Source organism: the organism of the source record quoted next, unplaced genomic scaffold (assembly GCF_019419815.1).
Source record: "Pyrus x bretschneideri cultivar Hongxiangsu unplaced genomic scaffold, Pyrus_bretschneideri_v1 Contig207, whole genome shotgun sequence".
NCBI classification, from domain to species: Eukaryota; Viridiplantae; Streptophyta; class Magnoliopsida; order Rosales; family Rosaceae; genus Pyrus; species Pyrus x bretschneideri.
In genome coordinates, this window is record NW_025999510.1 from 14,185 (window position 1) to 27,020 (window position 12,836).

Here is a 12,836-nt window from a genome sequence, read left to right on the forward strand (position 1 = left end):
TTTATTTTCTTTTTTCGCCAACACATCTTCAGTTTGGATAAACAGCACTGTTAAGGCAACGGGCGAACATCTTTAGTTTGGATAAACAGTACTGTTGCCGTAGAATCAGCCGACCGAGCACCTTCAGTTTGGATAAATAGCACTGCATCGAGGCCGACTGGTTACCTATCCAAGTCTCGGTCGATAAGGGTTTCCGAATCCTTATTGGTAGAGGTCATTTTATTAGCCTTTCTGGCGAAGTAAGGTGTTACAAGTTACTACATTCGGCGCATTGAACGTCGAGTGATTTTATTATTGGATACTCACAAGTGAGTTTCAAGGTTCGGCATTCTGACGACCAAACCATATTTATCATCAAGACATACATCTTCTTTGACTACTTGTGTCCATATAGTCTGGTGTCGATTCAACGTGCTTATACTCTTACAAATATAATCATTGTGGCCGAATCCTGCGCCGACGATTCGTGAACTTCGTAGAACTAGCAGCCTTGTCTTCAGGCTCGAGAACCTGAAGGTCGAGACTTGTTCCTTCCTTGGCCGTAATGGCAAGATCAAGAAGTCAGCAATGCACTCAACACAACATCAACAAATTTTACTCATCGGTCGAGCTCAGCCGACGAGTTGGCACGCCCCGCATCAACCGAAGGACATAGTTAGCTCATTAGTTACTCGGCCTGCGCACAACGTAGTCTTTGTAATTTTTAGGGTCAACAGTATGTTACTCGCATGTTTTGTAAGTAGAGATTCTTGTAGTCTTGCTCAATCTAAAAGATTGTGGTCGCATTGCAACGGTGGTTAGATTTGGTTTTCTTGTTGAGCGATGAGCTATGCAGTCTTGTCTACTCATAATGAGTTTATGTGGTTTTGCTTCCATGATGACTTTATGTGGCTTCACTATTCAATGGTGACTATTTGTAATCACCAATACAAATATATTATCTATCGTTTTGTGACAAGTTTGTATGAGTAGCGTGTGAAGTTTTCATACAAGTGGTAGCGATTTAGGGGTTTACTATTGTTGTCTTGTTTGTGCAAATTCACCTCAAGTCATTTTCTTGGCATCTCTGTATTGTTTGAGATGATTAATGAAATTACCAAATTATGAAAAGGTCTTGACATGATCTATATATATATAAAGTGAGAAGGAAAAAAATGTGAAGCTTTCAAAATGCCTAAAATGACCCCTTTTTTATTTTATTTTATTTATTTTAAAGATTGAAATTTAATTAAAAAGGAAAAAAACTACATAAATACAAAATTAAACTACCTCACGTACTGGAGGGAATAATTACTGATATAGCTAATTTTTTTAAACACATGTAAAGACAGTTTTTAAAATCTATGCATATAAGGAAAAAGAGCAAATTGTCATATGCCTTGGCGTATGGCCAGAGGTTAATAAATATGAAAATTAAAAGATAAAAACTCATTGTATGACTTAATCAAATTAATTAACTACCGAATTAAGTTACGACCGTAGCATGATGGAGAGGAGGAGGTGATATAGCAGCAGATCAAATCTCCTTATGTCTGATTTCCATCTACATATTGGGATCGACATTGTGAGGCCATAGCATCATCCTATGGGGCTAAGGGAGATATGCGACCGACGAAGAAAAGTAGAGCATGGTTCCATGAGGTTTGGAGAGAGTATGGTTTTATGAGGTTTGTTGAAGCCTTGTGACTCCAAAGTAGGGTTTTGTTTTTCTACAGTAAAGATTAGTATATGCCCATACACAAGTGTGTGAATTTTTTATTTTTGTTTTTAAAATGGAAGGAGAGAGGGGAGAGAGGGTTTTTTTTTTTTTTTTTTTTTTTTTTTCTAATTTTTAATATTAGTGATATGTTAGAATTACATGTGGGTGGGGCAGTAAAGAAAAAGAAAAATTTAGTTTGAAATTACATTATTGCTTTTTTTTTTTTTTTATTATTTCTGTTCATTTTTCATTAGAGGGTTAGAATGATAGTTATATGGATTTGGAACATGTCACTCCCCTCACAATGACACCTTGGTCACCAAAGTTCAAATCTCCAATTTAATGGTTAGTTGCGTCTTGGTGGGCAATTGATATGGGGTCAACATCCTCTTCAAGGACGTTGCCAAAAAGATGGGGATCCTAGTATAAGACCACCCTCTACACCTTCGATGGAACTCATGTTTGATCTCTCGAAATAGTAAGACTGGCAGTTTAGCCGGAACCATATAATTATCAGGTGACCTTCCTCGTTATCAATTGCCTTACTCCTCACAATGCCATACATGGCCGGAACTGGCTTCATGAGATGAAAACAGTCCCTTCATCCTAACATCCACGACTCTGCTACCTAGTAGCTAAAAGAGTCAAAGAAATCAAGGGAGATCAAGCAACAACATGATGCTATACAATGGAGAACATGAACATGATCCGCAAGAGCAAAAGTTTCAGTGTTTCCATGGAGGAATCGACATAGCAATCACAAGCTGGGGGTTAACAAACGAGCTATAAAGAATTTGACCTAGACATTGACCCTTAAGATGACAACACTATGCAATCTAAGGCCAATGAGGACGCCGTCTACATAAACCTGGACCCAAAAAAATCAAAAAGCAAAGCTAGGATTAGATTAAAGTTGAACAATCGAGAGAAAGAATTGTTCATCATTTTCCTGCAGGACAACAAGGATATGTTCACCGCTTTCCTACAAACCAACAAGAATTGTTAACCGTTCTCCTGTGGGTTACAACATTTAAACTCGGGCTTTACATCATTCGAGAGAATAGCAAAAAAAGTGACCTGAAAATCATCTGAGGACATCTCTGAACTCCGACCCTGAGTACGACTACTTCTATCCCAGTTTAACATACTAAGTCAATTATGTTTTGCAGCACCACATGTTTAACAGGTTTAAAAAGGGCATCCAGACTAGGCAATCCCAAGTGTAATTTTATTCAAATGGAGCTTTGATACGAGAAAATTCTTTGACCAAGCCAGTCAGGGTAGTCTGATCAGAAATGCTCAGGTTCGACACCTAGAGTCTGACAAAAGGATTCTAAAAGTGTTTTTTCGACCCGCATGTAGCCGACCAAGTCCTCAAAGAACTTTCGTTTAAGATTCACTAGGGAAAGACAACCAACTCGAACTAAAAGAGAAATCCCCCTTTAGTGTCACATTGGAAAACATCAAAACCCTTGAATAAGAGAAAATGGATAGATGAGACAAAGACGGGAAGCCATTCCAGACACAAGACAACATGTTCATGTCCTTAACCGATCAATACATTAAGGTAAGTGTAGAGCACAAGATTTGCCATGGGTTTAATACTTAGTACCTGGTACTGGAGTAAGGTAATATTCCAGATATCGTGATGGAAATCTTCATGAACACTAAGTTGGAAAGGTGATGTTTTTCCCAACCAACATTGCCAAAGAAGCTTTGAGCTCTGTCTCGCGCCCGCATGCTTACTCTCTGCTCTGTCACTCATTACTCCAAAGTTAGTTTATCTCGGAAAGATTGTTGGATTAAATTAGATTCTACAATGTAAGTAAAGGATGGAAAGTTCTTAGCATTCAAGCGTCACTCAACTAGAAGGATAAACATCATTCGAAGAAAAGTGCATACATATATGAAATAGGAAGCAAGGAAAGCACAAAAAATTTGCCACTGGGGCAAATAAGTTTGAACCATGGAAGTACATGCCCCCATCTCAGCAGAACACTAAAGTTATCCCCTTTCGTGACTTCTTTACTCTTGGTAGAAGCTAGAGGATCTGTGCACGCTTTAGGAGTTGGGTTATCACTGGTGTAAAGTTAAGTGTTAAGTATTTGGCTTTCCTTGTCAAATGTTCTATTTGTGTACCACATGCTCATTTTAGTGTTAAACTACATTATCTGAGAATAGGATGCCGCTACTAGGATCAAACGTTCAAGGAAGTGGCTCACCTCACATCAAAGGTTTGTTCACGCATGTGCATCTCATATCTCTATTTTGTGGCATTATGTCTAGTTTAATTGTCTAGTCAGTTTTGCGTGCTGACTTCCAGCTATCTAGGCACATATATTAAGACAGTCCATATGGGCTGACTAACACCTTTATGAGGGTAGTCAGTTTCTAGCCATTGATCTATCCAGATTTCTTTTGTAGCTGACAAGTGTCTTTAAGACACATTGGCTGATGGAAAATCTGATTTCCTTTGGTATATTTGTTCCCTAGGGTTTTATTTTGGTGCTTGGGGTTTTAGTACTTAGTTTTTAGAGAGAGAGAGAGAGAGAGAGAGAGAGAGAGAGAGTTGCCTGAAAGGCTATAAGCTTGCATTTTCTCCATTTATGAACCCCTAATTGCCAAACCTTCCTCATGCCTTAAACACCCAATCATTGTATATTAAGGTTGCATTGTTTTAAGGTTTCGCATTTATGTCTTGGTTTGGTTTTAAGCTTTAAATTCAGTTTTAGACCAAGCTTTTGGATTCAAGTTAGATTATTCCTTCAACTATTTGACTGGAGAATCTGACTAGTCATTTGAATCAATATTTCATGTGCATATCATAAAATCATATCATATCATTGGTCATGTTGATCTCGGGGCCACAAGGTGATGAGCTCAGGAAAAGCTGCCACTTCGTGAAAACCATAGGAGTCTGTCTCGTGTAAGGCAAGGATGCATAAAGGTAAAGCTGCTTTGTAGAAAAAGATATAGGAATTGAGCATGTGTGGTCTTTTTATGAACCTTTGTTTACATTAGTGGATTGGACTTAGTGGAGAGTCCCCGGTTTTTTTTTAGACCAAAGGTGGGTTTTTCTGGCCAAAAATATCTTGTGTTCAAGTTATTTTTATTGTGTCACACATCTCACATACACATACATGATACATTTATCTGTTGAACATTTAAATGGTATTTGCTCGCAATCTTGCCCACTTGACACATTAATAACTTGCAACGAATTGCTGCCTTGCTGACTAGGATAATTTTTGGTAATTGAAATTGGTAATCGAATCTTTGATTTATTGACTAACAAATCTATCTTAGTTGACTAGCAGGCTTGTTTAGTCAGTCCAGCAAATTATAATTTTTATATATAGGATATTCCGCCTGGTGCCAATTTCAATTGGTATTAAAGCCTTTCTCTAGATATCCATAGAGTGATCTCATGGATTTGCTGGTATTGGGTGGAATATCACCATGGATCATGATCGTGTCAGTGGCTCATGCAATACACCTGTATTCTTTAATGGAGAGTCCGTGATTAAGCCAAACAGTGAATGGACTCAAGAAGAAATTGCTTCAGCAATGGCTAATAGGAAAGCAAAGAATGCAATTGTTCTTGCCATTTCGTCTAATCATTTTACTCATGTTCGATATTGAACAACTGCCAAGCAAGCTTGGGATAGACTCCGACTTCTTCATGAGGGTGATAAACAAGTGAGAGATTTAAAGCTTCAAATGACCATTTCGAAATATGAAGATTTGAGAATGCTCGAGTCTAAGCCTTTCTCAGCCTTTTTTGAGAAAGTTGAAATTTTAACAAATGAAGCCTTGGGGTTAGGGAAGCCTATTGATGAAACAACTGTTGTTCAAAAGATTTTGAGATGATTGCCCAAAAGATTTCAAGCAAAGAAGGCTGCCATTCAAGAGTTTCAGAACCTAAATGAGATCAAGCTTGGAAAATTGGTTGGGAAGCTCATTACTTATGAGATGGAGCTTGACATGGATGAAAATGACTCCAAGAAGAGAAAAGAACTGGCTCTTCAAATTGTTGAGAACTGTGAGGTTGTTGGTGATGTGTGTAGACATGCCTCAAAAAATGATCTTGGCCTATTCGTCAAACAATTCAAAAGAATTCTCAAAAACAAAGGAAATGACTCTAAATGGTTTGGTGAGTCATTAAACAATCGCAAAAAACAATCTATTGGAGTGAAGCACAAAGGGTTACTAGAAAAAGCGACAAAGGTGTGTTAAAGATACCTAGTCACTGCTTTGCATGTAGGGGAAGTGGACACCGTGCTGCTGATTGTGCTAACACCAAACTCCTTAGTCAAAAGCACAAAAAGGCGATAATGGTTACTTGGAGTGATAACAATGATCAAGGTTCTATGCATTCTAATGAGTTGTCCGATAATGAAGAAAAGGTTGACCAACAAAAAACAAACAAAAGTCACTTACCATGGAAGATTATCACAAAATTGCAGGACAATCTAAATAGAGTGGGTTCTACGGGGTGGAAAAAAGCACAAAAGCTTTTGCCGTGGTGGAGCAAATCGGGGAAGGTAGGGTAGAGAAGACGCCATTGAGAGAACTTGAGACCGGTGAATGGAGGGGATGCCCCTTCTGAGATCAGCGAATGGAAGCAAATGGGCTTTTTTCATTGCTTTCCTCGCCTTTCAACCGCTTTACTTTCTGCAATCACCAAGAAATGTACACGTGGGGCAGAAAAAAAAGAAGCAATTGCAGAAAATGGCGAGAAAGAGGCAAAATGAAAGGCAGAGAATGAAACAGCAGAGAAATCAAATAGGAATGGCCAGCGAGGGCGAAATTGCCATTTTGCTGTGAAAAAGTAGAAAAAAACATGGGGAAGACCAATTTGAGTGGCATTTTTGTCCGCACATCGCTTGTGACCAGTGCACCCGAGTTTGGGTTTTAGTATAGAAATAATATAATTTTCTCTTAAAAAGATTTATGTTGATGGTGTAGTGAAGCAGTAGACGAAATCAATAATAATGGATGTTCGTCAGTTTGTGGGAGGCCTCAGAGGCTATGGAATTGGAATATATGAATATTAAACTTGGCATTCGTGTCTTTTTTTTGTGTTTGTGTCGTTTTCGTGAAATACCCAATGTCTTAATAGGTTGTGTCATGTAACACCCATTAAAGTAAGCGAGTAATATGACCAGACCCGAAATTGACCCCTGAATTAGGTAATATGACCCGACCCATTACCTGTTAAAGAAAATATATTTTAAATCAATAAATAATGAAAATCTAAAAAAATGACTTTCGATGAGTAGAATAAAGCGTAAAGGACAATTGATGGTTAAATTTAAATCTAAGGTTTATGGATTATGGTGTCGGATTTTGAAGTTGACCCCGTTAGGAAAGTTGAAGTGTGATGCGTTCTAAAAATAGTAGACATGAATGGTCGTCAATTCTAAAAAAGTAAAATATGGGAGGTACCAGAAGAAGAGGATAAAATCATGTCAATCTTGAAATTGAGTTTTGATAATTTAACATTGTCATCACTGAAGCAATGGTTTGCATATTGTTCAATGTTGAAAAAAGGTTTTGAAATTGAAAAAGATGACTTGGGCCAACTCTAGATGGCTCAAGGATTTCTCCATTCTTCTCCCAACATGAGTATGGAGGATATAGGTAATGAATATTTTAACATTCTATTGCAAAACTCTTTATTTCAAGATGCTGGAGAAGATAAGGATGGCAATTCCAAATGCAAGATGCACCAATTTATTCAAGGCTGAAAAAGAGGAGTTGCCCAGCTCCATTTGGAAAGTTGAAATACTTGAGGTATCTCAGCATTTCCAGGACAAAAATAAGAGAACTCCCCAAATCTATTGGCAAGCTCTATAATATTCAAATGTTAAGAATGTCAAGCGCATATAGACTTAGAACGTTTCCTACGGAAATGGAAAATTTGATCAAATGAGTATGAGAAAGTTCCACTTGGGATGACAAGATTGACTCATCCACAAACGCTAACTTCCTTGAGTTTGGATATAGAAAGGTGTCATAGAATTGATGAGCTGGGAAGGTTAAATGAATTGAAAAGGAAACTAGTTATTGGATCATTGGAATTTGTGAGAGACAAGGACGAAGCAAAGAAATCAAATTTAGTGGGTAAAGGAAACATACAAGAATTGATATTAAGATGGAGCAATGTTTTTGAGCAGGATATTCTTGAAGGCCTCCAACCGCCCCACAAGTTAGAAAGCTTGACGATTTAGAACTTTCCGGGTACAAAATTTGCATCATGGATGATGAGCGATTCGTTGCCCATCAATTTAGCAGAGATTAAGTAAAAAATTTGCAGAAAATGTGAAGCAGTCCTGCCACTTGGACACTTGCTGAATCTTAGAAGTGTTTTATTTGAGGGTATGGAGAAACTAGAATGTGTTGTGGATGAGTTTTATGGTTATAAGTACGTTAATAATGATGAGGTGGCAACGAAGGTGACTTTGTTTCCAGCATTGAAAAGCTTATCATTTATTTATTGCCCATCTTTAGGTGAATAGAAGGAAGTGAAAGACATGTCAACAGGTGAGAAAGTAGCCTTAATAGTGTTTCCTCGCCTTGACATGTTGGATGTTCAGAATTATGCTCAATTGAGAAGTGCTCCCACTCATTTTCCATCTCTCAGGGAGTTGGATATATGGAATGTTGATAACGCCATGCCAATCGAAACCACTCTCACTCTCAAATATCTGAGTATCCAGGAATGCTGTAATCTAGAGGTTCTTCCCAGTTTAGACAACGTCACATTCCCCAATCTGAAGACGTTCAGAGTTAGTGGTTGCCCCAATCTAGAATCCTTCCAAATTTCAGCATCCTAATCTCTTCAGGAGTTGACCATAGTTGATTGCCCAAAGCTAAGATGCACTTCAATTCATAGTCTGCCTTCACTCCGCTATTTTTTTATTAGAAGATGTACGTCTCTTGAATTAAGGAAGAGGAAGAGGACTAGCACTACTCTCTAAGAGGAGGAGGAGGAGAAGGATGACTTGTCTTTAAACGGTTGCACATCCCTCCATGAACTAAGAATTGAAGAATGCAATGGATTCACAAGTACACTGAGTGGGCTTTTTTCTTGTACTAGTCTTCGCAAACTGCATATCGCGCACTGTCAAAATTTGAGGACTTTGTCGGGTCATGGGCTACAAACCCGTCTCTCTTGAGGATATGGATATACGGTATTGCCCTAATCTAAAGGCTATTCCCAGTTGAGACCACCTCACATCCCTCCTTCAATTGTATGTTGCCGGATGTCATCGATTAACATGGATACCATGTGGGCTTGCATCCTGCACATCTCTTTCCTCTTTATGTTTGTCTCATTGTAGGAATTTACAATATTTTCCCACGGGGCTGCAGTCTCTATCTCGTTTGGAACAGTTGTCGATCGGTGCCTTCTGCGAGGAGCTCAATTCTTTCCCGTATTTTCAGGTTCCATCGAAACTTGAAGAATTAGAATTGTACGCGTGGCGTAAGCTCAAGTCTCTACCTCATCAAATTCAACACTCCACTTCTCTAACATGTTTGTCCATTTGTCACTTCGCTGGTGTGGAGGCTCTTCCGGAGTGTTTGGGTAACCTTACATCTCTTACTGTGTTGAAAATTTGTGAATGTAAGAATCTGAGGTATCTGCCTATGGTCAAAGCTATGCAACGCCTAACCAAATTACATGACCTAAAGATCGAATCGTGTTCCCCTCTGGCAATAAGATGCGAGCGTATCTCCAGCCTAGAATGGCGAAGGATTTCTCACATTCCACATATCACAGGTAATTTTTTATTTTTGGAGCCCTTATTTTTATCTCCAATCAATTATCCATGTATCTTTTGTTCAATATTGTTCACTCACTCTCGTTTTCTGCAGTTTTAGGTCAACGATCTCTCTGTTAGACCAATTTTGTGGAAGGTATCTGTTTAGTCAATATGTCACTTCCTTCTTCAATCTTTCATCCTTGAATAAAACCATGTCGAGTTATCTAGAATACGTTAATCACAGATAAATTGGACTTGTATTTCAGCTCACTTAAGAAGAGAATTGCATTAAGAGAGGAGAGTAAGCACACTGCAACGGAAACTCGGATGCGAAAATAGCAGATTTTGGTCTGTCCATGGTTTTTCTCCAATGATAATGGGACTCGTGTGGTGACATCGGTCATGGGCACATCGGGTTCTCTTGATCCAGAGTATGTTCAAGTTTCCTTGCTCTATTAGATTTTTTTTATTTTTTTTATTTTTTTTATCATGGCCTGAGTACAATTGTATGAACAGTGAGTGGTTTATGATTACTTTTTTTTTTTGGTCTGCAGGTACTATAATTATCAAGGGTTGAATGAAAAAAGAAAAATCATGTTTATAGTTTACTGGCCAACCTGCAATCATAGAAAGTGATGATCTTGTCCACATAGTGGAGTGGGTGAATCCTGAGTTCCAGCAAGGGGAGTTAACAACTATTTTGTATCAAAGGATTTTAGGAGATTTCGATGTGAATTCGGTCTGAAAAGCCTTAAAGACAGCAATGGCATGCACAACTATTTTGGCTCACCGGCGACGTTACTTGCATATATAAAGGATGCAACCCACGTATTGTGCATAGAGATGTAAAGGCTGCCAATATTCTCTTAAGCGAAAACTTGAATGCAAAGCTGGCAGATTTCGCGCTGTTCATGGTTTTTCCTAGTGACAATGAGACTCGTGGTTGCATCGTTTATGGGCATAGCGGGGTATCTTGATCCCGAGTACGTTCAGATTCCATGTTCTTAGAATTTTGATCTTGTTAAAAAAATAAATCAACGAGCAGTGAGTGATTTATGATTACTTTGTTTTTTTGGTTTGCAGGTACTATAATTATCAAAGGTTAAATGAAAAAAATTGATGTTCAGAGTTTTACTGGCCAACTTGCAGTCATAGAAAGTGACGATCTAGTCCACATAGTGGAGTGGGTGAATCCTGAGTTCCAGAATCGGGATTTAAATGTTGGAGCTAAACAGCTCCTGGAGTCGAGGGATTGAAGGCAGCAAGGAGCTCCCAAGCATGGTTACTGTTTGCATTGAAGAAGAAAGAAGAAATGAAGGATTTTAGTTCCAACGGCTAGTTTTTTAGTTTAAATGTATGTGTGAATGTGTGAGTAACAGGTGTACACTCTAGATTAGATCACTTAAAACCCAAATGAAGGGCTAGGATTCAATATGGGGTAGTAAGGCTGAAATGGTTGTTAAGCCTCTTGTCAATCACTCTCTTAAACAAGTATGGGTCATGGCAATGCACCATACCCTACAAGATTTCCTCTACTTAATGAAATCAGTGCTTTTGCATTTTGTATAGCCATTGAAGCTATAAAACACACTCCAAAAGGTCATCTCCATTCTCTGTCAAGTTCAACCAAAGAAACTAATCCAAACAAACCAATCAAAACACCGAAACAAACAAACTTTATCATGGCCTCAGAGCTTAGTTTATGATCTTACAACTTTCTGGGCGTAATCTGTGCAAGTTGAGATCTTTGGGAGCGCCTACGTACTATCCTTAACAACCACAACCAACAAACAACCCTGCAAATGAAGGGATCCAACAGTAGTAGTGAGCTAAAAGCTCTAGTCTTTGATGGGGAGAACTACGACTTTTGGAGAATAAGAATGACAACCATTTTCAAGTCCTATGATCTATGGGATATGGTTCAATATGGGTATGAACTACCTGAGATGGAGGTCGATGCTCTAGAGAAGGACCTCACAGAAACACAACTCAAAACATTGAAGCAGCATCGGATGGAGGATGCTAGAGCACTTGGAATCATCCAAGGTGCTGTCTCAGACACCATTTTCCTGAGGATAGCAAATGAAGAGAGTGCAAAGGAGCTTGGGAAGTTTTACAACAAGAGTACAAAAGAGACAGCAGAGTTAGAAAGGTAAAACTTCAATCCCTTAAAAGAGATTTCGAGTATACAAGAATGAAGGAGAATAAGCTGTTAAAAAACTACTTTACTAGGCTATTTGATGTTGTAAACAAGATGAAAACATATGGTGAGGAACTGCCTAATGAAAGAATTGTCCAGAAACTATTGATTAGTTTGACTAAACCCTATGATTCAATAGTGAGTGTCATTAAAGAAACCAAAGACACTGAAACTCTTAGTGTGCAAGATGTGATGGCATCTTTAAGAGCTTTTGACCAAAGGCTTGAGAGGCATGCTGATTTTGCACTTGAGAAAGCTTTTCAATCACTCAATGTTGGATCTAGTAGTCAAGCTAGTGCAAGCAAACAAAAACAACAGTGGAAGGGCAAGAACAAGAAATGGGAAGGAAAGGGGTATCAAAACCCTAGACCTAACCAAGGCAACTACTCAAATGAAGGTCCAAGAAACAAGCAGCAATGCAAACACTGTGACAAATTCCATCTTGGAGAGTGTTGGTTCAAGGACAAGCCTAGGTGCCACAAATGCAACAGGTTTGGGTACATCATGAAAGATTGTAGATAAAAGAATGTACAACAAGTGAACTGTGCAAATCAAGTGGAACAATAAGCAATTGTGTTCTGTGCTTTCAGTGCAAAAGTGGAGAAAAACTATGAAGTGTGGTACATTGATAGTGGTTGCAGCAATCACATGACTGCACATGAGTCATTACTTATTGATATTGACACAAACTTCACTAGAAAGGTGAAAATGGGAGATGGAAACATTGTCAAAGCCACTGGAAGAGGAACTCTGGTCATTAACACCAAGAAAGGAAGAAGATGCATAAGGGAGGTGATGCTAGTGCCTGAATTGGATGAGAATCTACTTAGTATGGGTCAGATGATGGAGCATGGCTATTTTCCTACTCTTTGGGGGAACTGTGGTCGAGATCTATGATGATAGGTCCCTATCAAACCTAGTGACTAGAGTGGAAGTGAAAAATAGAAGCTTCCCACTTATGCTGAAGTACCTAGAGGAAGTAGAAGGAAAGCAAGTGTGATAGGTTCTATGAAGCTATGACACAAGAGGCTTGGTCATTTAAACATGACAAGCTTACAAAATCTGCAAAACAATGAAATGGTACAACATATACCAAAGATGGATCAATGCAATGAACCCTGTGAAGGGTATGTGTTTGGCAAGCATCACAGAGATCCATTTGAAGCTG

The 12,836-nt window shown here is 38.6% G+C and overlaps 1 protein-coding gene across 1 annotated transcript; it reads left to right on the forward strand.

The window, feature by feature from the left end:
• The first annotated feature begins 11,270 nt into the window (after window positions 1-11,270).
• LOC125477253 lies at window positions 11,271-12,565 on the forward strand. Its single transcript, XM_048584199.1, has 3 exons — window positions 11,271-11,620; window positions 11,701-12,159; window positions 12,259-12,565. The coding sequence occupies exons 1-3, from the start codon at window positions 11,271-11,273 to the stop codon at window positions 12,563-12,565; spliced, it is 1,116 nt and encodes a 371-aa protein (XP_048440156.1).
• The last annotated feature ends 271 nt before the right edge of the window (window positions 12,566-12,836 follow it).

Bases quoted from the DNA above. Each gene is read 5' to 3' on its own strand.
- LOC125477253 (XM_048584199.1), top strand. From the start codon at position 11,271: ATGAAGGGATCCAACAGTAGTAGTGAGCTAAAAGCTCTAGTCTTTGAT. The intron at 11,621-11,700 runs GTAAAACTTCAA...CTACTTTACTAG, and splicing joins GAGACAGCAGAGTTAGAAAG to GCTATTTGATGTTGTAAACA. The intron at 12,160-12,258 runs GTTTGGGTACAT...CTGTGCTTTCAG, and splicing joins AGGTGCCACAAATGCAACAG to TGCAAAAGTGGAGAAAAACT.